Here is a 27,023-nt window from a genome sequence, read left to right on the forward strand (position 1 = left end):
AATTGCTAATGCATCTTTTGACTAAGCTCATTGCTCAACAAATGGGTTCATTGCAAGGAGTCAGGAGGCTAAAGCTTGAAAGGAAATGGAGACTCAACTCTAGAGGTGACTTGTTCTGAACAGGATTAAACACTGATGGGGGATGTGCACTTGTACTGTTGGTCATTTAGGTAAATAGAGGATTTTAGTTGTAGTCTACCTGGTACCTTTCGCAAGAGCTACATTTTAAAGTGTGTGTGTGAGGGGACATGAATATATGTAAACACTGTTATAGGAAATACAACTCTTTATTTGTCAAGATTTATGGATTAACAAAAATATTGAACTAAATAACAAAAGAACAGAACTCAGTATTTTAATCTGAAGGCAAACCACAAAGAGATGAGCCTGTATTTGCGATTGGAGACTGGACTAACATTATTGCTTATTTAAATAAGTTGTAGTAACTTCACTTTATTCTGTGTGCATAGATGTAAATTTGCTGTTTTTACTAAAAAAAAAAAAACACAAAAATTGTATGCATGAACTATGTGTGTGTTAAAATGGGTGCATAGCCATATACAGGTTTTTTTGTGCACCAAGTGCCCTGTACAATGTCCTTTTGAGTCAATTAGAGTATTCCTATTGAATTCAATAAGAACAGGGTCCATCCCAAACAACAAAATGTTATAAATGTATTGTGGGAATATATCTATTGAATAGGGGTTATTTTCAATAAGCTACAGTAAAATATTAAGAGCATTAAATATTATTTGTAAAAATATCTTATACACATAACTAAAAACAACTGTAAAATGACTAACATCCCCCAGGAGCGCAGGGCTTCTTGATGTTCTGACAATATATTTAATAGTTTTTCTTTGTACTCAGTTGTTCATTTCTTTCTTTTCCATTACATTAATATAGTTTAGTACATCTATAGTCAACCTGTCTGGCAAAGTCAGATACTCAGTTCCAGGAGGAAATTCTGCAATAATTGTTGCATTGTCTTTACTTGAAGACTGAAATGCCTCATCTGCTGTAATTTCCTGCCCTCCAGTGGTATCTGCTTTACTAACATTAGTTAGTATTTCAGCACTAGGGACAGAGGAACAATGGTTTCTACAGCAACAGGCTTCTGTTATATTACACTGTACTGAAGCATTTAATTTTTCTACCCTTACAGTAGGGCTCTCAGTTTGTGACCAAGCATCACATCTTTCACTGTTATTATTAGCCTTCCTTTCAAATGATATGTGTGATGAGTTGTGCTGAGGCACAACAGTCTGGTCTTTATTTTCCTCCTTTGTAGCTTGTAAACTGGGCTCTTTCTGACGAGGAGTGTTGGCTTGTTGCATAGTCGAACTAGTGTAGGGAAGGAAAAGCAAATTCTCTGTGCAAAAGCTATGTTGTGGTCCTTTTCTTGTTGAAGCTGCAATTGGATTGGCACTGTTTCTTTGAAAGGAGTTGTCAGAAATACACTTTTCAGCTAGGTCGTCCTCTTCAGACTATACAAACAGATTTGGTTTGTATGAATGTGGTTGTACGTAAAAGACCAATAAGTTGCTACCACAACTAAAGTAAGTAAAGTGATGAGGCCAAACCTACGATCTTCTTGTTTAAGAACAAATAAAAACATAATGCACCAAAGTCTGTTCTTGTACAGTTATGTAATACCAGGAACTTAGCAGAACTTTATTTTGTTAGCTATTATCAAAATTCCCTGTGGCCTAATATCACTTACAGATAATGCAAATTACTGCTTAACTATGCTTTTTTAAAGCTTAAAACCGTTTCCTATTTTATATTCCTCACAAGTGGTTTTTGCTTTCATAAAGAAAGCTAATAACAAAATTAAAGATAATACAGCAAGTTCCTGTACATGTGCTTTGGCACCAGATACCATGGTGATGAGCTCTTATAAATGAAAGCATAATAATAAAAATTGTAATAAAGATAAAATTGCATTGCTTACTATGTCAGAACTAGTGCAGAAACAACTATCAGTTTGCTTTGGAGAGTAACTTGGAGACTGACTGCTCAGTGATGAGTCAATGTCTACAAAATGAGCTTAGATTGAAAAAAGTTAGGTTCAACAAACAAATGAACAAAGGAACCTCTCATATATTGTATGCACCAGTAAAACCATTTCAAAGTTACACTTGCCCAATTTATAAATAATTTTAAGAGACTATTTGTAGTATTAGGGGTTAGCTAGTACATTATACAGTGCTTATTTGCCTCTCAGAATAGGCATCCTCTCCTAGTAGAATGCATGGGAACTATATTCATTCACTAAGGTCTAAATTGTGCCATTAAAGTGCAGCCCTGTGTTGGGAACACTGTGAAGCTGCATTGTTGGGTGCATCTATATTGCATCCGTAGCTTGAAATAAGCTACGCAATTTGAGCTACGCAAATTGCATAACTTATTTCGAGTGTATTTTGAAATAGCTTATTTTGAAATTAATTTCAAAATAGAGCACTGTTCCAAAACGTCACTTAATCCTCATGGAACAAGGTTTACAGGGATGTTGGAATAGCAAGCCCATTATTTTGAAAGCTATTTCAAAATAACGGGCTTGCTTAAAAGATGCAGAATAGCTATTTTGGGATATCATAAGTGTCCTGAAATAGTGCCACAGTGTAGACATACCCTCAGAGACAAGCTCCTGGGGGCGTGGGAAGTGTGTCCACTGCTGTACCCCATCAAATATCTGTACCCCAGAAGGTACAGAGGAACCAGTGGAGGTGTGGACTCCTTGTAGACCCATATCACTACCATGCCCCCGTGGAACTGAAGAACAGTCTAGCAATAATAGGCAAAGGAGTCCAGTAAGAGACTCCAGTTGAACTTCCAGTGCAGGGATTAATTCATCTCAGAACAGTTTACAAAATATTTTCAAGCTAGTCATGGTCTGAAGGAAAGGTCTTTTTACAATTATCACTACTTGCAGAACTGGCATTTTATGTTTTCGGAGATGCAAATAGTAGCAGAAATGGGACAGTGAAAAAAATTACAGGCGATTAATCAGTAGGGAGATGCTAATCAATCTTTTCAGATGAAAGCAATTAAAAATATTTAAATTATGAACTAATGTTTCAATTTCTTCATTCACTATTGGGTGAATCAGACGTATTACTAGCTTACAAAACAGAATGCAATCATTTATTACTTGACTTAAGATGTAGCTGTATTAAGTTTTACATAGAAAAAAATCTATTTTAGAACTATGAATACTGACTCTTTTCCATCTTGTCAAGCTTTGAACTTGCTTCAAAATCATACTGTTCCTCTTCTGCTGACAAAACCTTTTTTTAAAAAGTGAAGTTAATACATTTCAGTCTGACAATCTTACTTTTCATTGTGTTCCTTTATATAGAATTTTTTTCTTCTATCCTATTGAGTGAGGATACTAGAAATCCCCATGTTTCAGCAATCCATCTAGCATGACCTACCAATTTGTTCAGCCTTCCCTGACAAAAACATAATAGCAGCCACATGGCAGTGTTCCCTTTAAGCTGAGCATTTGGGTGGCCACCCAGGAGAGATTCAAATGCTGCCCAGCTCATTAGCCGAGTTCCCACAGCCTCCCACAGCCAGCAACATGTGTTACCATTTGTGGTGCACATCTACACATGCCTCAGTGCACATAACAACATTTATTCCATGCATGGATAGAAATAGGTAAAGGGAACATTGCCACATGGCAATTATCTAGTTTTCTTGGGATTAATATTCCTCCACTTTTTAACTATTATCAGTTAATTCACTGATTAAAAAATATATATTAGTTGCCATACAATTTGTTATAGCTGGCACTACCTAAGTGCTGACAATTGCTAAGGTTTCCTGATACTTTTTATAGGATTTATCACCTTATTTTTAGTTGATTATAACTTGGCCACACTTCAACTTTTGGGGCTGAAGTCTTCTAGCCTCAAGTGAATTTTTCTGGAAAATTTAATCTAAAATGGTTTGGCCATTGTGAAGATGAGACAAAAAACAAAGTTTGCCCATGTTAAAAATTAGGCTTACATCCTTTTAACTGAGAAACTCTTATGTCTCCTTGCACTGGAGGAGAGATCATCCAGAACTAGAGAACTTAAGCTGTAAAAATGAATTACGCTGCCACCAAATAATTGATTTCATTGCCAAATATGGATAAATACAAAGACAGTAACTGTGAAGGGAGGATCCTACTCTTCCCATTTCTCACTGATGTGGTCAATGATATCTGGTTTGGAATTCAAACTAGTCCAGGCATCTATAAGGAACACAACTGACAGGCTCGTATGCCAGAATTTAGAGAAATGGTGGGGGAGGCGCAAGGCCAAAGTGCCCCTTCCTCTCTCAGTTGGTTGCTTCAGCCCTGAGCCAGCTGTCCTATCTTCTAGCACCACATCACTCCTTGTGGGAAAAAAGTATAATCGCAGCAACTTCCCAACAGAATCATACGAAGAATGGTATGTGGCAAGCTCTCACATGGTACCTGCCCCGCGAAAATAGCTGTCTGCTGCACCTCCAGAAAGCAGAATCTGACACTAAGTGTGTGTGTGGCACAAACATCTGTAATATGTAGCACAAATATATCCATCTCCTTAAGCAACAGTTAAGTAAAACTGTTTTACCTCTTGAAATCCAAAGACTTGTGAGCACCCTCTATTGGATTGTTCCAGAGGAACATTGTCAATGTCACTAAAGAATGAAACAAAATAAGGTCCTAAGATTCAAGTGGTTTTTAGCCTCTATTTACTCCTCAAATAAAAATACTACTCCTAATCTTACAGTCCTCTTTGTAGGTATCAGCACTTTTATGATTTCTGAAAATAATAAAAGTCTCAGAGGGTAGCTGTGTTAGTCTGTATCTGCCAAAACAGAAGTGGGTTGTGCACACAAAAGCTCATGATGCCATCTACATGTTTTGTTAGTTTTTAAGGTGCTGCTAGACCGGGGTGGGCAAAAGGGTCTCCGCAGGCTGGATCTGGCCTGCCAAGTGGGTGGACCCGGCCCACAGAGGCCCTGCTGCTTCCCCGCCCCCAGGCCAATTAGGACATGGGGGCAGGGGAGCGCCCGAAGCGCTTCTCTGCTCTGCCTGCACTCTGCGAGCAGGGCAGGGGGGAGAGCAGAGGAGGCTTCGCACACTCCCCCGCCCCCAGGCCAATCAGGGCTTGGAGGCAGGGGAGCTGCATGAAGCTTCCTTCACCCTGCCCTGGCCCTGCGAGTATCCCACAGCTCTTCAAAGTGCTACGTGTCCTCACAGGGTGGGATGCTTCCCCCGTCCCCAGACCCTGATTGGCCTGGGAGTGGGGGAGCATGCCAAGCCTCTTCCAGGGCATTGGTGCCTAGTGGGAAGGGGGGGAAAGGGGCTCCCAATCATGGTTGGGGGTGGGGTACCTCTGCCCTTTCCTGTTTAGGTCCCATCCCTTCCTGGGTGACCCGGGGTTACTTCAAAAAAGTTTGGAGTGGCCCTTGGGCAAAAATTATTGCCCACCTCTGTGCTAGACTATTCATTTTTTTTTTAAGTTTTTCCAGTTACAAACTAACTCGGCAACCCCTCTGAAGCTTCTGCAAAAACAATGAGGAGTCCTGTGGCACCTTAGTCCTGGTCTACACTAGCCCTTATTTTGAAATAACAAGTGGAGCATCCACATAGCAAGCCCGTTATTTCAAAATAGGTGGCTAATTATATTCAAAATAATAACTCTTGCTTTCCATAAGGAATAATGTTTATTTCAAAATAGTTATTTTGGGAGTTATTTTGAAATAAGCTATTTTGAAATAATTTCCTAGTGTAGACATGCCCTAGAGAGTAACAGATTTATAAGGGCTTAAGCTATCATGGTAAAAACCCACTTCACAAAGGTTTCATCTGATAAAGTGGGTTTCACTAAAGAAAGCTTATGCCCTAATAAATCTGTTAGCCTCTAATGGTATGTCTACACTGCAACATTATTTCGAAATAACTAGCATTATTTCAAAATAACTTAGTCCGTGTCTACACAGCAGGCAGTTATTTCAAAATAATGTCGAAATAATGTCAAGTTAGAAGATGTCTTACTCCAACTCCTGTAACCCTCGTTATATGAGGAGTAAGGGAAGTTGGAGGAAGAGTGCTCTATTTTGAAATAAGTGCTGTGTAGATGCTTCCAATTTTGAAATAAGCTATTTCAAAATAAGTTACCCAATTGATGTAGTTCAATTTGCGTAGCCTGTTTCAAGTTAAGCCCTGCTGTGCAGACGCACCCTAAGAGTATGTCTACATAGCAGGACTAAACTTGAAATAAGCTATACAACTTGAGCTATGCTAATTGTATAGCTTAAGTTGAAATAGCTTATTTCAAAATTGGCCATGTCTACAGAGCACTTATTTTGAAATAGAGAACTCTTCCTACAACTTTCCTTACTCCTCATACAACAAGGTTTACAAAAATTGGAGTAAGAAGCTTGTTATTTCAAAATAAATTTGAACTAATGGGCTTTCTGTGTAGACACACAATATGTTATTTTGCAATAACATCCGTTATTCCAAAATAACGCTGCTGTGTAGACTTACCGTGTCTAGAATATGTCTACACAGCTGTGCTATTTTGGGATAATGTCCTTTATCCTAAAATAGTGTTGTGTGCATCTCAACAGCACTCCCATTATTTTGAATTTCTTTTGAAATAACTAGCATCTTACTCTGACTTCCTGTAAGCCTAGTTGCACGAGAAATAAGGAAGATGTCAGACTAGCACTCTATTTTGAAATTTGGTGCTGTGTAGACAGCCTATTTAGAAATTTCATGCTATCTCAAAATAGACTACTGGTATTTCAAAACACTGAGTTTGTTATTTCAAAATAACACTCCTGCTTGTGAAAAGGAATAAGTTTATTTCAAAATAGTTGTTTTGGAAATTATTATTTCAATATACTGTCACTTATTTTGAACCTGGGAGTGTAGACATAGCCACATAAGGAGTTATTTCAAAATAACTCCCTAGTGTAGACATGCCCTCAGGTGCCACAGGACTCCTCACAGATTTTTTCTAAATGCAAGTTCATTATCGCTACTTTAATTACAAAATGCATTGCACTATTACAATTTGTTAAAGCTATATTTTTTTTAATTTTCAAGATATACTACAAAGAGCTGTTTTTCTAAACATAATTTCTGTGGAATACTATGCTATTAAAAGATTACTCAAGCTAATGCCACTTTGTAAAATGAAAAGACAAAATCGCCCCAGAGGAAAGACAATGGCTTCTTCAGCAACCTAGAGGTAACCCAAGAGTCTGTTCAATAATGGCTGCTTGTTGTCTTTTAAAAAAACCCTGTCAAACCACCTACTTCACTTATTATTTTACAGCATGGGCTCGTCTACATTGGCCCTTTTCCGGAAGGGGCATGGTAATTTTTGAAATCGCAATAGGGAAATGCGCGGGGGATTTAAATATCCCCCGCGGCATTTAAATAAAAATGTTCGCCGCTTTTTTCCGGCTTTTAGAAAAGCCGGAAAAGAGCGTCTACACTGGCCCCGATCCTCCGGAAAAAGCGCCCTTTTCCGGAGGATCTTATTCCTACTTTGAAGTAGGAAAAACGCCCTTTTCCGGAGGATCTTATTCCTACTTTGAAGTAGGAATAAGATCCTCCGGAAAAGGGCGCTTTTTCCGGAGGATCGGGGCCAGTGTAGACGCTCTTTTCCGGCTTTTCTAAAAGCCGGAAAAAAGCGGCGGACATTTTTATTTAAATGCCGTGGGGGATATTTAAATCCCCCGCGCATTTCCCTATTGCGATTTCAAAAATTACCATGCCCCTTCCGGAAAAGGGGCCAATGTAGACGTAGCCCATTAGTTTGAGTATGAAAATCACAATTAAATACTAATTATTTACAGAGGATAATGCATGTTCAGAAATATCTTGTATTTTAAAAGTTTGCAGACTTATGTGCTGCAAATCTAATAATCTTAAAGAAATTCTCATGTTCTTATGCATCATGGGTAAAACTGTAGACTCACTTAAGTCTATTGGGGTATGTCTACACTAGCCCTCTAGTTCGAACTAGGGAGGCTAATGTAGGCATTCGAAGTTGCAAATCAAGCCCGGGATTTAAATATGTAGACGCGGGCAGTTAGTCCAGACTTGTCAATTTCAAAAAATGGCGACCGGCCAGGAAGATGCAAATCAAGCCCGGGATATTTAAATCCCGGGCTTGATTTGCAATTTTGAATGCCTACATTAGCCTCCCTAGTTCAAACTAGGGAGCTAGTGTAGACATACTCTCGGAGTTTTGCCAGTGACTTCAGTAGAGCCAGGATTTTGCCCATTAAGTCTATCATATACATAAATCATCTTTAACAGTTACTCATGAAACTTACTTTTTCATTGTTGAATAATTCTTCAGTTTTTCCTCTAAATTAATCTTGTAATTGTGGTGGTTTATAAATGTTCCTTCAAAACAAAATGTAAACATTGAATTTAAAATATATTTTTAATTGAAACAAATGATTCCATCACAATTTTTATCAGAAATTACTATTATGTGATATTAGCTCACAAGATAATTATCATTATATAATTCTACCTGAGACAAACACTCTGCAGTACCTAGTTTCATAACATCTTTCTCATACAAATCCTGTGGCTCACTAAAACAATGCCAATAAGATAGCACAGTACTTTACTTCCTTGCATCACTGATACTTACCTGTTCTTTCATATTTTGAAGGATTTTCATTGCTTTCAGAAGATACAATGTAATAATGTCCTTCAGGGTATTCTTCCAAGTGTTTTGTATTAGGCTGTTTATTTTCTTTATGGCTTGCACTTGAAATAGTCTTACTTTTAAAGAAAGTCTGCTCTGGACCTGTGAATATCCCTTTAAGGCATCTGTCTATGGTACATCTATCAGTACCTTTAGTCATGTTATAATCGTCTCTGTTATAAGGACTACATCTGTTGGATATTTCATTCATATCATCCGGCTCTGTAAATAACTGGCTGATACAGCACTGGTTAACAAAAGGATCACAATACTCCCTGGAAGGAACACCATGAATCAGCAGTCTCTCATCTTCAGACAATGCTACAGTGCAGTGACCATTTTCATCATGAGAGTCGTTTGCTGCTGCTGTTTCTTTAATAATACCAAATAATGGCTCTTTTATTCTGTTGCTGCTTCCAGAATCTTTACCAGTCATTAAAGCTGGAGTATTACCAACAGAACTTATATATTCTGAACTTTGAGAGAAAAAGAGAAAAAGTCTGTTCAGTATAAAAGTAAGCATAACACTAAATGCTTACACATTAAATTACCAATGTTAAGACTTTCAAAAAATCTTTACTCTTTATGCTATCCACACTTATTAGATCCAAGACATATATTCTTTTAATGAGCAAATTCGCCTTTATTGTAGAAGTGGTTTCATATAGTAAGGCAAAAAACATAGAACCTAGACCTGCAGATTTAAAAAAAATTACAGTTCAGTTTCATACCACCTCTGAACACAACAGGACCTGAGATGTAGCCTCTTGCACAAGGAGCTGTGAATAACCCAATCAACCACTGTATGTCACTACTGCTCCTCTCAGCTGAACTAGACACTGGACTATGTTTCTCACAACATTCATACGCAAGACAATCTTCTTTAGGTTTTTAAAAGGTGGTTTATTCTTGTAGAGTACAAGTAATCTCTGTACAGAAGACTCAAGCAAAGTCTCTGTACCACTTAACTTACTGGTTTAAGTGGTAAACAGGCCTTGTGCAAGCTCACTGAATAGAGGGTTATTTCATTTGTATGTAATGACAGTGATTTACATTTGGCACAGAATATTTTTTTTAAATAAAGTAACGTAATTTAGTGAATATACCTCGCACCCAAATATAACCTCCACCCGAATATACTGCGCGTTTTTTTTCTATTTCAGTACAAAAAATCTTGTATACCCCGCGCACGAGTATGACCCGCGGGGTATGCAAGACTTTTCTGTGCCAGGAGTATATTTGCCGGGGGTATATTTGCTAATTTACAGTGCGGTGTGGGGGTGGGGAAAGGGAATTAGCCAGCCACCCACTGCCGTAGTTCCTGCACAGCCGCCAGCCTCCAGGCGGGGGAGCACTTATCCCCCTGGTTTCTCCGCAACCGCAGGAAGGGGCAGGGGAGCAGAAACCACCATCCTCCAGGCGGGGAAGCGCTCACCGCCCCATTCCTGCACAGCTGCAGGAACCACCATCTTCTAGGCAGGGAAGCATCCCCCCTCTTGCCCCCCCCCCCCCGGTTCATGCACAGGAACCACCAGCCTCCAGTGAATAAAAATAAACAGCTGGTGAGTAAAAAAAACCCTATATACCCCACACCCAAATATACCCTGCTGAGGGTGTGAGGGGTTTGTAAAAACTAATATAACCCGCGAGTTATATTTGCTAAATTACAGTAATCATGGGATCAAACATACATTTTCTTTTGCCCATAGTAGAACCTCAACCTATCGTAGCGGTGACATTATTGATAATTAAGGCTACATATATATTTCCATTCTAAGCTCACTTGAACCCTAATGAAATTTTTACCTTTCAAACTGAAACTTTCCAGCTTCAGACACTGCTTGCAGGATAAACTTTGACTCCCCAAAAAGTTAACTTTTTGAGTGCATAAGCCTTTTTTCTGAACACCACACAATTTAAACATCTGGATAAAAATCCCTCACTGGAAAGAAGTGCATTTGGTGTACTCTGCTAAAAATTGTTTTTGCTTTGATCAAATGAAGAGCCTTTGGAAAAAAAATCAAGCATACAGCACATGTCCATGTGCAATAAGGAAGAATACATTGTGTGCAGCATAGTTTTTTAAAAGAAATACAGAGGTATCTTATGTACAAAACCACATTACTGCTCTGAGACAACTGACAAAAAGCAAATAAATGTGTGATAGTTCATTCTTGAGTGCTGTCATCAATGCAGGGCACAGCTGCATGACAGTTACAGTGTTACATACCATGATAAGAGTTTTGGAGTTTCTTTGTTAGGAAATACTAGAAATTGGATGAAAAAACAAAAGGATTTTAGGGTGAAAATCCTCTTTTACATCCTCTGATTATGTAAAAACTGGAAAACATTTAAGTTTTGAGAGACTGCATGAGAGGAAGAAAAATCTTATCTGCAGACAGGGCAGATGAGAGACTTTGCTGGGCATTGGGAGAAGCCAGCTCCGGGTCTCCCTCAGTCAGCCCTTTGCTACCACTGGGGCCACAGGATGTATGCCAACAGGAGCATTTTAAAGGGTCCTGGTCTCCAGCTGCTGTAGCTGCCAAGGTAGCGATGACAGTGGTTGGGAGCCCTGGGCCCTTTAAAATTCCCTGTTCCTTGTGTGTTCCCCCTTCCCCCCCCCCCCTCCGCCATCAGCAGCCTGTCTGCAGAAACCTATGGAGACACATCTCTGTACGAATGTAACAGAACTGAAGCAACAAGGATGCAGGGGCTCTGCTCTTATGCTTCTGCTCTCCTGCCAGTTACTGTTTACTATCCTGAACTTCTTTTAACTATCTCGTATTGTGCTGATTTACCTTCCTTGTGTAACCCACACATCTAGGCTGTGTCTAGGCTACAAAGTTGTTTCGGAAAAAGATACACAAGGATGTTAATATCAGTTAATTGAGCCCCGCTGGGGCTCTTGTATATTTGAAAGGAGGAATGCAGAACTCCGCGAGCAGTCCAGGGCCAGTGGGAAGTGCCATTGACTCCGGGCTTCACATGGGTGCCAGCTTTGAAATGCACAAGAGTCCCCAGCAGGAGTTCATGTACATTTCAAAGCCACAGGGTAGCATGGAGCCTGGGGTCAGCGGGGGACTCATAGTACCCCACTGACCCCAGGCTCCATGCTGCGCTGCCAATTTGAAATGCCCCAAGTGACTCCAGTTCCATGCGGCATTTCCCCAGAATCCGAGGTCAGCTGCTGAGGCTGGGCTCCACAGGCCACTCTGAAATGCTGCCTCGGCGTCTCAAAGGGGCAGCCCTGCACAGCCAACTAGTCCTTAATGTCCTTAAGAATGTCATAGAATGAGGTTTACAGAGATGCTGAAAAAACGCATCTGCTTTTCCAAATTTTTTTTACCTCTGGTATCCCGAAAAACTCTGCAGTCTAGACATACCCCTAGGCTATGTCTACACTGGCGGCTTCTTGCGCAAGAACATCTTGCGCAAGGATTCTTGTGCAAGAAGTCTTGCGCAAGAAAACGTCCACACTGCCATGTGCGAGCTGTGCTTTTGCGCAAGAGCGCCCATGGCAGTGTGGATGCTCTCCTGCGCAAGAAAGCTCTGATGGCCATAGGGTTTTCTTGCGTAAGAAATCCGTGCCGAGCATCCACACTGCCCTCTTGCGCAAGAGCTCCTGCGCAAGAGGGCTTACACTTGATAAAAAAGAGCGTAGCTCTTGTGCAAGAAGCCCTCTCTTACCACGCCATACTGTAAATTTCCTTGTGCAAGAGTGGGCGGGCAGTGTGGACGCTCTGCAGATTCTTGCACAAGAATGGCTGTACTTGCGCAAGAAGCCGCGAGTGTAGACATAGCCCTAGTGTGGTTCACTGTCCCATGTAGTGGCACTTAGGCCACTTACAGTGAGAGATAAGAAGAAGGGAGCTCTACCTGGCTTTATAGTGCAAGCTGTAGGGGCTCCTATACTAACTTCCAGAGGTCCCATGTTCAAATCAACTCAATTGCACTTACATTTGCAGTTCCTAATTCATTTTCTCCCACTCTGTTTTCCTATAATGTTTGTTCTATCTCCTGTTCTCTTTCTCACGAGTGAGATCATAGATTTGCTTGACTGTTTCTAAAATGAATTTCAGTAGTGTTGACCAAAGCTAACCTGTGAGCATTATAAAACTGCCAAGTGATTTTAAGTAAAAAATAAGTGCTAATCTATGACCTTGTCTGTAATGCCCCAAATTTTCACTGTACCTTTCAAACATTGAAAAAACACATTCCCAAAGACAGGTTTAGGTGTGGGGCAAGAGTTTAGATAAGAGGTTGGAGGAGTTTTGGATGAAGAGAATCAAGTATGGAGGAGAAAAGATGTGAAAGCGTGAGAGAAACATTTCTTCAGCAAGGAGGAAGAAAAGTCTTCCATGCATAAAGTGTAATCCTCGAGTGGAAGGAGACAAAGGGGGAACAGTAAGAAGATGATTAAGACGACTACAAAATGAAGGGGCATGAGGAAATGAAAAGGGAAATGGTGAGGTAAGAGTATGAAGGGCTTTGAACAGGATGCCGTTTCAGATTTTGCACGGGAAAGGGAACTTTAATCTTGACTGATAGAACACCTAATAACTCTAGGGGTTGGGTTTTTTTTTTCTTTTTTTCAGATAACTTTAGAATCTTTCTCCACAGCCATGATGGCTGAAACTTCATTTTTCTTTAAGAATGAAAATAGAAATCATTACATATCCATTTGACTCCAGGAACTGGGTCTTTAAGGAAAACAATAATTTATCATGGGATTCATGACAAAATCAAGAGAGTTGGCAATACTTTTTTACTTCTATTTAAAGGCTAGTTACTTTCTAGAGGGCTCTTAAATACACCAGAATATCCAAGTTGCAGTTCTCACAGGAGAATATTTAAAATCAAACACAAAACAAATTCCACATTTTAAACTTCAGAAAAAAATTGAGACTTCTGAGGTATATCAGGGTCACTACAGGCAGGACGGGAAAATTAAGCAGGCAAAGGAGCTCTGTGTAACTCTTCCTCTTCAAAGAAAATTGGTGGGTTAAATCTTCTGGTTCCTAATCAAGTAAAATTATTTCTATCTGTGCCTCCATTCATAGCTATTAACATGTGCTCAATAACTATACACTTCATACTTGGATATCTGAGCTATCTTATCCTGAGCTGCACATTTTATACTCATTGGTTCAGGGACTATATTTTCTGGCATATTCTGAACAGTGCTAAACACAGAGATAGTGCCCAGTGAATATTATAAATAATGGCAATAATCGTCAACTTTATGAACTCTGTGATGCAATTTCTGTTCATTATTCTGAAACTGGTCTGGATAAAGCTGAAACCCTAAGAATTTGAAGCTTAAACACATCTTGATACTTATATGGCACTGTGAAGAAGTGAAGAGAGAAGGGCCTGGCATTGCAGGGGTTAAACAAAGTCTTTTTCCCAGATAGCCCCACCCCACTTTACCTACAGCCCACCAGGCCTGGAGAGAGGATAAAAAGAAGGAGCCTGGCTCAGTTAGCTGCTGACCAGCAAGGAGACAGGAGTGTGGCTCTGCAATCTTTAGGGCCTGAACCAAAGCCTGTCTACTTGGACAGCCACTGGAGGCATTAAGCCTCCACCCCACCCATCCTAGGACAAAAAGGGCAGGAAACTTTTACTAAGAGGGGAAACCTGGACTCTTGGGGCCATGCCCCAAACTGAAGAACTGTATTAACATAAATACTCCAGCCATTGAAGAAGTGGGTTATGCCTACAAAAGCTCATAATACCATATACATGTTGGCTATGTCTACCCTGGGCCACTTATTCCGGAAAATCAGCCGCTTTTCCGGAAAAAGCTGCGAGCTGTCTACACTGGCCCTTGAATTTCTGGAAAAGCAACGACGCTCTACTGTACAAAATCAGCCGCTATTCCGGAAAAACTATTCTGCTCCCGCTCGGGCATAAGTCCTTATTCCGGAACACTGTTCCAGAAAAGGGCCAGTGTAGACAGCCCAGTAGTCTTTTCCGGAAAAAAGCCCCGATCGCGAAAATGGTGATCGGGGCTCTTTTCCGGAAAAGCGCGTCTACATTGGCCACAGACGCTTTTCCGGAAAAAGGGATTTTCCGGAAAAGCAGCCTGCCAATGTAGACGCTCCTTTTCCGGAAAAACTGAAAACGGAATAGTATTCCGTTTTAAGCATTTCCGGAAATTCATGCCAGTGTAGACACAGCCGTTTTGTTAGTCTTTAAGGTGCTACAGTTGACTTCCGATGATCCAGAACCTTTGGGACCTAGGTGGTGCCGGATTACCAGATATGCAGGACTATCAGGAGGTACTATAAGCTGGTTATATATATACACTGTATGCAGTATATACTGTATATAAAGTGTTTTTAACCCTTTTTGTTGTACATACTGTATACAGTATACTGTAATGTTTTAGTTTTAACAACCCCTTTTTACCCTTTTTGCCTGGTTCAGCTGCTGCCATTGCTGCCTTGTGACTCATTTTTTGCTGAAGCTCACTCACTAGGCTCTTGCCATTTTGATGCCGGACTATCAGGAGTGCAGTACAATTGGATGCCGGACTATTGGAGTTTTACTGTACTAGACTATTCATTGTTTTTTAGGTTTTTCTAGTTACAGACTAACTCGGCTACCCCCTGAAGCTTTTGTTCTAACATAGTGGGTCAGAGTTCCTAGGCCTGGGGCATCAATGGCAGTGGTTTGCACCCCTTTCCCACCAGCTAATTCTGGAGCCTAACCAGTAGGCCACCCCACTGCAAGGGAGAAGCAGCCACAGACACTTTCTGATTTCTTCCTTTTCTCAAACTCAGAACAAAAAATGGTTTTCAGTTAATATACAATTTCACAGAAGCTTGATAACCCAACCTAGGACAGAACCTGCAACCTCTAGGGAGAGGGGGAGTAAATGATCTCTCATTTCTCTCTTATTCTCCCTCCTTTCTGACCTCAGTGCTGCTTTTCATGCTGTCAACCATCCCAACTTCCTACGACTGTGCTGGAGTCTCAGGATGAGTCTACACTGTAGGACTTAATTTGAAATAAGCTATGCAAACTGAGCTACATCAATTGCATATCTTATTTCAAAATAGCTGATTTCAAAATAGGGAGCATCTACACAGCACTTACTTCGAAATAGAGCACTCTTCCTCCGACTTCCCTTATTCCTTGTACAATGAGGGTTACAGGAGTCAGAGGAAGAAATCCTCCAGTACTTCAGTATTTTGACACTATTTTGAAATAACTACCTGCTGTGTAGATGTGGACTAAGTTATTTTGGAATAGTGCTAGTTATTTCTAAATAGTGTTGCAGTGTAGACATATCCTTAGAGAACTATTTTGTTTTTGCTCCCGTGTATCAGAATTCCTTCCTGCCTGCCTGCCTGCCTGCCTGCAGCAGAGAGGCTATGTTTACACTACAGAGTTTTTTCAGAAAAACAGCCATTTTTCCAAAAAAAGTCACTTACGTACACACTGCAATTGTGTTCTTTAGAAAAAAATTGAAAAAACAGAGGGGGTTTTCCGACATTGGTAAACCTCTTTGTACAAGGAAGAAGCCTTTTTCCGAAAGAGCTCCTTTGGAAAAAGGCGTGTGTGGATGAGGAAGAGGGAGTTCTTTTTCAAAAGAAGAGGAAAGAAGGGAAAGTCCTCCGTCCATAGTACTCACATCTTACATGTGAGATAGCGTCCATTAAATGTGGACTCTATCTTTAAAAAAAGCAGATTGGTTTTCGATGTGCTTTGGCAGTGTGGACACTCTCTTTTGGAAGAAGTTTTTTCAGAAGATCTCTTCAGGAAATGCTTCTTCTGAAAGAAGCCTGCAGTCTAAATGCAGCCAGAGATGAAGCCGGTCTGCTGGATAGGGAGTTAGCTCTGAGAGACAAGGGTTCTATCCACACGTCCCCCACTCCTCAAGCCAGTACCTTAGGGTATATCTACACTAGCCACCCTAGTTCGAACTAGGGTGGCTAATGTAGTCATTCGAACTTGCAAATAAGGCCCGGGATTAAAATATCCCGAGCTTTATTTGCATGTTCCCGGGCGCCGCTATTTTTAAATGTCCGGTAGTTCGAACTCCGTGCCCGCGGCTATACGCGGCACGGGCTAGGTAGTTCGAACTAAAGCCCCTAATTCAGACTACTGTTACTCCTCCTGCAATGAGGAGTAACGGTAGTCTGAATTAGGGGCTTTAGTTCGAACTACCTAGCCCGTGCCGCGTGTAGCCGCGGGCACGGAGTTCGAACTACTGGACATTTAAAAATGGCGCACCCGGGAACATGCAAATAAAGCCCGGGATATTTTAATCCTGAGCTTCATTTGTAAGTTCGAATGACTACATTACCCACCCTAGTTCAAAGTAGCGTGGCTTGTGTAGACATACCCTGAGGGACAGAGTTTCAAATGATTTTCAGCACCCAAAGATGCAATTAGGCATCTTGTGGGGTTTCTAGCCACTTTTGAATACCTTTAAAAATCTGGCCATGAGGCTACGTGTGTCTGTACAATGGGGCATAACAGCACTGCTCTATTTCACTGAGAGACTGTGAGGAGGAATACTTTAGACCTGATACTCAAATACTATGATGATGGGGCCACATAAATACCACACGGAGAGCGGGAACTTCTCTGTATCCCTTGGTTTTAGGCTCTTCTTTTCACCCTCCAAAGCTCCCCATTTTCTGAATGTAACTGGCTCAGAGGATTTGGCTGTATTTTTCTGAGCTTCCTGTACTACCTAGAACAACTTCCCCCTCACTCCCCCTCCCATCACACAGCAAGGGCTAGTTTTCCAGACCTTAATGTAATCACTAGCCCTTTCTTATCTTAATCACTCTGCCTCGTGTCTACACTACAGAGTTTTATTGGAAAAACGGCCATTTTCCCGACAAAGCTTGAGGAATGTCCACACTGCAATTGCATTCTTCCACAAGAAAATTGAAAGAACAGAGGGGGTTTTCTGGCATTGGTAATCCTCATTCTATGAGGAAGAAGCCTTTTTGCGAAAGAGTTATTTTGCAAAAAGGCGAGTGTGGACGGGGAAGAGGGAGTTCTTCTGGAAGAAGAGAAAAGAGGAAAAAGTACAGGTGCCCTGGTGGCCATTCCATCCATAGCAATCACAGCTTACATGTGAGAGAGCATCCATTCAGTCTGGACACTATCTTTCGAAAAATCAGCTCACTTTTTCAATGCACTTTTGCAGTGTGGATGCTGTCTTTCGGAAGTTTTCTTAGAAGATCTCTTCCGAAAAAAGCTTCTTCTGAAAGAAGCCTGTAGTCTAGATGTACTCCTAGTCTGTAAACAAAATACTGGCTCCCTGACGCAGGTGTACCTCTCCTTTTCAGAAATTACATTTCACTAATTCTGTCCTGCAGTTAAGAACTCCTCTAGGGAGTTCCCATACCTCCTGTACAAAACCCAGCCTTTCTCCCGATGGCACTCCTTACTTAGAATGTGAGTAAGAGGAGTTTGAATCTGATACTGTGAGGGCCAGGAAATTAATAAAGGGATTAAAGGAACAACATGATATCGTTTGATTGAGAGAACATGAAAACAACTTAAATCATCTGCATTTTAGATAGCTTGAGAAAGGGTGGGAGAGATGAGAAGCAAAGATAAGTTAAATGTATGGTGACCAAGGTTAAAGTTAGTGGGTCGGTCCAGTGTTCCTAAAGTTAGGGCTACCTACCTCCAAGTGAGAAATCCACCATCCCTTTTTTGTAGAGACACATGACTAGCCTGGGGATATTGGAAAAGAGCTGCCATTATTATCCTGCCCCAATCAGTCAGTGTTGGGAAATGATGATTGATTCAAAAAGATATTCAGTCTTGCCCTCCTCAATCAGATGGTAGACTGGAGACTTGAGAGGAAGTGAAGGAATAAATGGGGAGGAAAATTAGACTCTTTGGAGTCCAAGAGACATTCAGAGAACCCCTGGAACAAACCTGAAATAAGATATTTATTGTAAATTGTCTATGGCCCTAAGCCATCAGTTAATAGGTAAAGTTTTTCTCTTACGAGCTTTTTTTCAAAATATATGTTATTTCAGGCTTCTGTTTCTCCTTTGTGAAAAGGGAATAACACCATAAAAACATACATTATTTATTAATTTAAAAAGGAAAACAGAAGAATTGTTTAAACAGGAGGAAAAGACATGTTTTTTTTCCTGCAGATTACGTGTACAGTGACACTACTGAATAATGTGTTCAGAAAATGAACAACTGAGTCTAGGATATTGAACTAAAATAACATTTTGATATATTTCAGCAATTTATAACTAATCTGGTCCTTTTATTGTTACATTTCATCTCAATTTAATTTTCAAAGGCACTGAAGTGCAATAAAAGAATCAGATAACGAGTCTTGAAAGTCCTTTCTTTCTCCTTATTTTTAAATGTGACTGTCATTTTAAAAAATGCAAAATCTCTGCCTACCTATTTAATTTCTTGAACAATGTTCCCAATGGCACTTCTGTATTGGACTTGCTGAAAACGCTTTGCTTGTTAGGGGAATTTGAAACCCAAGGATCTTGAGAGATATTTCCTGGCTGAGAAAATGGTAGAAACTGCCAAAATATTAGATATACAGAATAGTTAAAATTGATTTTATTATGTATAATGACATTTCACATTATATAACTATATTAACCATTTCGATTCTTTTGAATATTTTACAATAAAATTGAATGTGACAATGTCACTTCTATCTCAATGGGGGAAAACAGATTTATTTTGATACGGAAAAATGGAATACTGCTATTCATTTCCATAAATTGATTATGGAGGAAAACAGTCATCAGACTGCTTTATATAAAAGGCCAAATCCTGCTTGCTTTATTCACATAAGTGGCTCAACTGACTTCCTTGCTGCTCATATTTTAAGTACTGGCAGTTTGCCAGCTTACAAACAGAAGGCTTCAAATATCCATCTCTTATCCAATGCCATGAGAATAACAAAGGGACCTTAAGAGTTCTGCCTTCCTGAACTTGCATTAAGATGTAATCGCTAATACATATGTAAACATTCTTAATTCTATTAAAATATTTTCATTCATATATATATATATATATTAGCAGGAAAACCTCCCTCAATTGCTATTGTATTTTCTCACATAATTTTTCACATCTAGAACAAAGTAAAACTACCAAATCAGATGGCCTAAGGCTAGACAACAGTCAATAATTGTCTTAAAATGGTATTTCAAAATATTGATTTAAGTTACAAGAAATCCTCTGGAGCAGGAGTTCACAAACTTCAGGGCACTGGCAAAATCTCAATAGAGAAATTGTGTAGGGAGTGTTGTGTGATCCCAAAAGACTGTACCGATTAACTTCCCCCAATTTGTATTCTCACAACACCCAATTACAGCAGTTGTTTATGTGGGAGAGTAATATGAGGAAAATATTTCATGTATTTTAACTGTCTTTACTTCAATGCAGTAGTAGGAAACAGAATAATCACACCATATTACCAGCCAGTTCTCCAAAGACACCAGCAAGTGCTCTACATGTAGCTCACAGGGCTTTCTTAGCCTTAACACTATTGTTATAGATTCAGGAGTAAAGCCTTAGACAAAGTTCTGCATCTTTACAGAATCAGGCTGGGTTTATTTTCAAACCAAGTATATATTTTTTAAAAAGTAATTTCACTCTAATTATTGCTTATACCAATTCCTATCCCAAAAGAAAAAAATCATTTAATATAATTTCTCTTAAAAAAACAACATATCAAACCTGTTTTCTCTGCTTCTCTTCATAGGCCAGTTCCCAAGGACTGCATGCTAGATTTGTCCTGAAATTTTGTTCTGGAGAGTGTTTGTAATCAGAAGACCAGGATACTGAAGAGGACACTGGATAGGAATTGCTGTCTGCTGCTAGATAGTGCTGATGTTCAAGACTAGAGTCTGTGCAAGTTGATTCTGTAACTTGTGATAACTTATGCAAAGCAAAATGGACATTTTATTTACCTAAAAATATTTTGCCCTGTTGGCCCAAGCTGGTCAGCATATAAAGCAGATTTGGTGAAGTGCCATGGGATATGCAACTACACAGATCCTGGTGGCGCTTACACCCAGCATAAGGAACATATAGTGGCAAGGTCTACACAGGTTGAACCTTTCCAGTTTGGCACCCTAAGGACCTGACCAGTGCTGAACCAGAGAATTTGCCAGGCCATAGGAGGTCAATATTGGTTAGCAACACTACCAACACTTCTACTGCTTAGTGGTCTCTTAGAAAACATTGAGGGCTAAATTAGAACTAAATAACAACACAGAACACTGAGAGTCAGGACTGGTGACTGTAAACAAATTTTACAGGACTTTGGGAAACTTGGCCCCACCCATGATAAGTGGACATCCAGCTAACTAAAATCATGCCAGACCATGAATGTTGCCAGACCAGAGTGTGTTGGACTAGAGAAGTTCAACCTGTAATGGTCAATGCCTTTGCATTGCAGTCTTGTGGCTAGCCAATAGGCTGGAGAATGTGAATCTTCAGCTCTACTCTCTCTGCTTAGTACTTTGTGCAAATCCCACTTTTTCAGGCTTTGTGGGGGATGGATATATTTCACCCAGTACAATTTTTTGTAATAGTTTTTCAGCCCAGTGCCTCCATTTTTGGATGTATACAAGCATGAAAATTCAAATAATGGTGCACACTTTTCAAAACAGCCTTATACCCGTATGTGCAGAGTGTTAGCAAGTCTTTGCACATACAAAGAGCAGGCACAGATCTGTACATGCAAATGGAAGTCAGGGAGAGGCCCATATGACAGTTTGCCTGAATGAGTTCTAGACATTCTATACCAGCCTAAAACATGGTCTCTCCATCTCCAACCAGTAGGAGGGATACAATTACAGTGGAAGACTTTTACTAAAGTAATGTGCTACAAGCTGTGATTTTTGTTAATGTTAAAATACATTTTCACAGCCAAATGTCTAAATTAGACTAAGTAATTTTCCTTTGCTCAAATAAAGAATTTAATCCTATCTTTCTTACTTTAACAAACTTGGCCCACCTACATGACTTTAGAATAATGGATCAAATTCTTCTCTAGCATAACTGCACTGAAATCAGTGGATTATGCCAGTAGAAAACTTGGCTCAATTGCTAGGTCTAGAGAGAGTCTCTCTCTTTATTCATTGAAGAATCTATGTTTAGTAGCTGCATCTGATTAATTTATTCAAAGGATGCTTTTCACAAAATGTGTTAAAAGTGTAACATTTCCACAGATCCAGTACTTTAAAATGTGCATTCTAAGGCCTTACACACACATGCACACACACACAAAGCAAAATAATTAGCTTTGTTGTGACACTCTGAAGACAACATAGTTTGGTTAGCCTAGGACAGTGGTTCCCAACCTTTTTTATACCATGGACCAGCAAACCTATTCATAAACTTTTGGTGAACCAGTAACATTTTATTTGCATATTTGCATATTCATTATGCAAATATGCCTCCTGCTCTGTCTTCTCCTGCTGCTGCCTCAGCCCCAGCACCACTGCTGGGCAAAATTGGCCACGTGGGCAGGGAAGTAGCCATTGGCAGAGTAGCGTGTCTCACACCCCATGGATAGAGAGAGGTGGAGGGAATGCGGGCCAGGCAACCATCTTACCTGGGTGGCAAGCGGGGAGGAGGAAGGGAGGTGCTTCCTGTTGCATCTCCTCTTGCTGCTGCCTCAGGCCCAGTTCTGCCACCAGGCAAAGTCAGCCACCATGGCTGAGCCACCATGAACAGCTGGCTTCAGCTCTGGCATTTGCCATCGGCTGGCTGCCAGCAGTTCGTGGACCAGCAGATGGGAACTGCTGGCCTAGACAGACAAGGGCCTAACTGAATGGAGCACAAAGCCCAATGGTCCCACCTATAGGTCTGATTCACTTAATGGATTGTGTTGGTGCAAGATGACACAACCCAGTCTCTCAGTTGTTGACAATTTAAAGAGTGCAGTGTCATGAATGGCCAGCGAACACTGCTACACTCAGGAGCCTGGGAGTGGGCCAGCACAGCCCAAAAGTGGTTTGGGATAGGAGTAGGCCTTCTGGAGAAGTGCTGATTCAGCTTCTTTCACAGGCATCTTCTAGTAGTGTGCCTCTGGTGGAGGTCTAGCTGGATAGTTAAGCTATCCTTCCACCTCCTGCTCAGCGGCACCCATCAGCACAGGAGGTTGCAAGTTGCTAAGCCATAGTTATCTCCTCATTCAGTGAAGGGTCCTGTAACAATTGGTTAAGTGGGGGCACTGAGAGCCATGGAATCAAACTGTATACCTTGAATATAATGAATACTATTTCAAGTTAAGGGGTATTTCAGCACCCCCACACTCCTAGTTCCAGCACCTATTCATTCAGTCCTTATAAAAGGAGGCAAACAATCCATGTTTTAACTATGGAATTCTTTCAAAATATGCATGACTTGAGGACATGGGCATCAAGTGAAAGGCCAGCTGGAGAAGGCAAGTCCCAGCCCTGCTCCCTTCCACCCAAGGCCCCTCCCCTTCTGCCCAAGGCTTCTGGATCATGTGGAGAGTCGCAGCTGCCATGCTGTGGCCCCGGCTCGGCTCTCCTTGGTGGCCGGAGGAAGCTGGCTGCTGAGCTGTGGCCCCATCCCTCCCTGGTGGCCAGGAAAAGTTGGACTGCTGTGCAGCTGAGCTGGGCTGCCTTTCCCGGCAGCTGGACAGAACCAGGCTGCTGCTCCACAGTCCCAGCCTTTCCTGGCAGCAGCCACAGCATTAGGCAGTTGGTCGAGTAGGCAATTTTGGGAAGGCTCTGCCTTCCCTTGCCTACATTACTGACCACCCATAGTTGGGGGATCATATTTAATTCTCCTCACTCCTTCTCTTGGTAAGATTCAGGAAGGCTAAAAAAGTCCCTCTCACCATTTTAAATTAATTTTTCCTAGTTAAATTTAATTCAGCTCAAAAAGTGATCAACACTCTCTACCTTTTTAAAAATTATGGATGGAAATCAGGATGTCTGAATTCAAATAGTCTAATTTTGCTCACAGGTATAGGTAGCCCATTTGGTAAAACAGAAGCTGCACATTCATATGAAGACAGAATTCTGCCTTACATTTTAATGTACAGTTCTACATCAGGGGCGGGTTACCTCAGGCTGGATGAAGCCCCTGGCTTGCCTAGATCCAGCATCCAAGGCACAAGGGCTGGAGCACACAAAATCTACTACGCTGGGCCTTTTTTTTTTCTTTTTTGTGCTTCTCTTTTTTGTGTGACCCCCGACCCAGAAAAGGTTCCTCACTCCTGTTCTACATATAAGCAAAGATTGTCAGTGGCTGACTGGAAACAGCTTAGAGAGGCCATTCCCTTAGTGGAACATATAGTATTTCCTCTTCATGACCCCAATTCGGGGAAGCATCTCTTTTCAGGAAAGTGCTTGAGTTTGTGCTTAATAGTCTCACTGACTTTAATGGGATTTAAACATGTTCTTAAACTTACAGAATTAATTATTCTAAATGGGGTGGATTAAAGCATATGCTTTCCTGAATGTGGGCCTAATTAAGAGTCCATATGTGATTAGCGATGGCCCACTCACTACACTTCAAGCCAGATTCTGCCATTCTTACTCATGCTGAGTACTACTTTACTCCTCAAATAGACCCATTGAAATGATGACATTGAGCAGGCTTATTGGTTTGTATCTTAAAGAGCATATGACTATATAAAAACATTCAGCACATTCAAACCTGACAACTCCAAATACTCTTACTGCCAGTTGAGTAACATGCTTAAATGCTAGGCCAGCGCTTAACCTCATATAGGCCACGTCTACACCACTGAGCTATTTTGGGATATCTCCGGTATTCCAAAATAGCTATTCCATATCTTAAGAGCAAGCCCGTTATTTTGAAATATAACGGTCTCGCTATTCCGACGTCCCTGTAAACCTCATTGCACGAGGGCTAAGGGATGTTTCAGAATAGCATTTTATTTTGAAATGTGGTGCTATGTAGCGCCAAATTTTGAAATAAGCTATTTTGAAATGACCTCGAAATAACATATGCAATTCTATGCAGATGCACCCATAGAAAGTTAATTATTTTACGCTATAACAGAAGACATAATTACAGGATATTGAAAATAATAATCTCTCATAAGTATATAAAATAGTGAAAGTAAAAGTGAGGCTAAATTAATCTATTAATATTACCCAGTGGCATCCATTAAAAGACAAAGCAATGTGTGAAATAACAGTTTCCCCTGTGGTCCCACATCTTTTTGGCAAATACATTTAAAGACTGCACAGATTTGTTTATGATAGACTAGAAGACTTTCTCAGCATTGTCCAGGTCCTTCGGGATAGGGGGTTGGTGGTGTGAGGGATGCAGGCGTCAGGGCAGGGCCTTGGAGATGTGAGGGGGGGGGCAGGAGGCTGGAGATGTGGGAGGTGTGAGAGTTGGGTGGGAGAAGGGTCTCAGAATGGGGAGGGGTCCCATCTAGTGGAGCTCTCTCTTCTTCCTCCAGCTGACGGGGCCTTCTCTCCTCCCCAGCCCTGTTGGCTGGCATGGGCATTTTTTCTCCCCTCCTCCCGCCCATCGAGCTCCCCCACCCGCCTTCCAGATTTCACTCTGCAATTTCACATCCCTCCTTTCTCATCCCCATGGAAAATAGTCCCATTCCCAGCACTTCCCATTTTCTTATCACAACCAAACCCTGACCTTGCTTTAAGTTAGGATAAGAGGAAGATGCATACCAAATTTGGAGGCCCTAGCTCTTACCATTTAGGGGGAGTTCTTGAATAAACAGATTCGCAGCCAGACACACAGACAAGACAGATGGATTGACAGACACACAAATCAATCGATCGATAGATAATGACATCTACCCTAAATTCATTATAATTTTGTAAATGTTTACAATGGATTTTCAGGGACAAATTATCTTCTCAGTTATACCCCATCAACCTCATCAGGTTGAACAGGTATAGTGGAAGTGGAATTTGTCTCAAAGTGTTTTAGAAAACAAGATATGAGGGCAAGATTTGAGGACAGATTTGATTTCTATAATCCTGCCCTTTCCCTATTTGTCTTCCATTGTCAAGTTTCATATTACCTCCCAACTCTGTGCTCTGCCAGCACTCCCAACTTTGCCCATTTCCCAACTTTCTACAACCTGTCTTCTTCCTCGTGACCTCCTAAGTGCACTATGCTCCTTTGGATTAATCCTCACAGGCCATACTGTCCACATTTAAAGATTAATTTCTGCCATGTTGCTTATAGTGAATTAAACCAACTTTATTTACATTTTACATAGTTTGCTTTTTTGTTGTTGTTCCCATTCCTTTTCTCCTAATCTCTATATACTTGTTTGTCCTTGTAAATGCCTTGGAACATAGACTGTTCTTTTTGAGTGTTTTGAAGCAACCTAAAATAATCTGGCAGGTAATTGTAATGATGCAGCATAGTCTTAAAGAGAAAAGCTTCACTTTACATCAAAATCTATGAGATTAGTCATTATTTTGAAAAAGAAAAACACATTAAGGGTCATTAGTTTATGAAACTTATGTCAAATTAGAAGTATTTAACTTACTTGAGGTTGGTATTTCATCTTATCTGCAAGATGCTTTCTTCTATTCTCTAATACTTGTTGTTGTATCCTTGCAACAAAGATTAAGACAAAATCTAAGAGATTTAAAGTTCTTGGCTAAAATTTTCAAAGGAGACTTATGATTTTGGGTTCCTAACTTGAAACATCTTTAAAAGGCTTGCTTTTCAAACAGTCTTGAACAACCACCATGGTCCATCTGAAAATCTGGCTCCTTTAAGATGTTTTGAGTTGGGCATTAAAACACTGAGGCTTCTCCATGTTTCTAACTTTATAAACAAGAGTGTTACATACACCAAAATAAGATATACAGATCCAGCACATGGACATTAAAATAGATAGGTTACATGAGATTTTTTTGTCCAAAGCATCTTTCAGTTATGCATATTTGCGTCCATAAGTCAATTTCTTAAAGCATGTGTGTTAGAACTAGGTATGCATTTCTTGTTATTTTAAATTTGTAATGCACTTTGCTTTGCCTGTTTTCACTTGCAACCACTTAAATCCTTCTATTTGTACTTAATAAAATACTTTTATTTACTATCAATAAATGTTAAATAAATGTTAACTGGGGGAGCAATCAGTATGTACATTCCCCCTTTCACTGTTAAAGGGGGTTATCTGAACAATTTATTTGGGGTTCTGATCCTACTGCGGGAGTCAGTTTCCTGAGTGCTGTACCCAAAACTGAATTCTCCTTGGACCTGAGGCCATTCAGTGTCTGCATTGCTCTTGGAGGCGGGGAGAGGGGGGGAGGGAGGAGGAGAGAA

General features: G+C 40.6%; 1 protein-coding gene across 1 annotated transcript in view; it reads right to left on the bottom strand.

The window, feature by feature from the left end:
- Positions 1 to 307: 307 nt before the first annotated feature.
- The window catches only part of REDIC1 (regulator of DNA class I crossover intermediates 1), a 31,764-nt gene continuing 5,048 nt past the window's right edge, over positions 308 to 27,023 (bottom strand). The window contains exons 3-11 of the mRNA XM_089778643.1: positions 26,239 to 26,305; positions 20,430 to 20,630; positions 19,131 to 19,261; positions 8,670 to 9,202; positions 8,341 to 8,413; positions 4,611 to 4,677; positions 3,224 to 3,290; positions 1,955 to 2,049; positions 308 to 1,487 (exon numbers count right to left, since the gene is read on the bottom strand). Of these exons, the coding sequence (XP_089634769.1) occupies positions 867 to 1,487; positions 1,955 to 2,049; positions 3,224 to 3,290; positions 4,611 to 4,677; positions 8,341 to 8,413; positions 8,670 to 9,202; positions 19,131 to 19,261; positions 20,430 to 20,630; positions 26,239 to 26,305 (1,855 nt within the window). The 3' untranslated portion in view covers positions 308 to 866. The remainder of the gene's footprint in view (positions 1,488 to 1,954; positions 2,050 to 3,223; positions 3,291 to 4,610; positions 4,678 to 8,340; positions 8,414 to 8,669; positions 9,203 to 19,130; positions 19,262 to 20,429; positions 20,631 to 26,238; positions 26,306 to 27,023) is intronic.

The sequence above is a fragment of the Pelodiscus sinensis genome, chromosome 1, assembly GCF_052426305.1.
Source record: "Pelodiscus sinensis isolate ZL-2025 chromosome 1, ASM5242630v1, whole genome shotgun sequence".
In the NCBI taxonomy this organism is placed as follows: Eukaryota; Metazoa; Chordata; order Testudines; family Trionychidae; genus Pelodiscus; species Pelodiscus sinensis.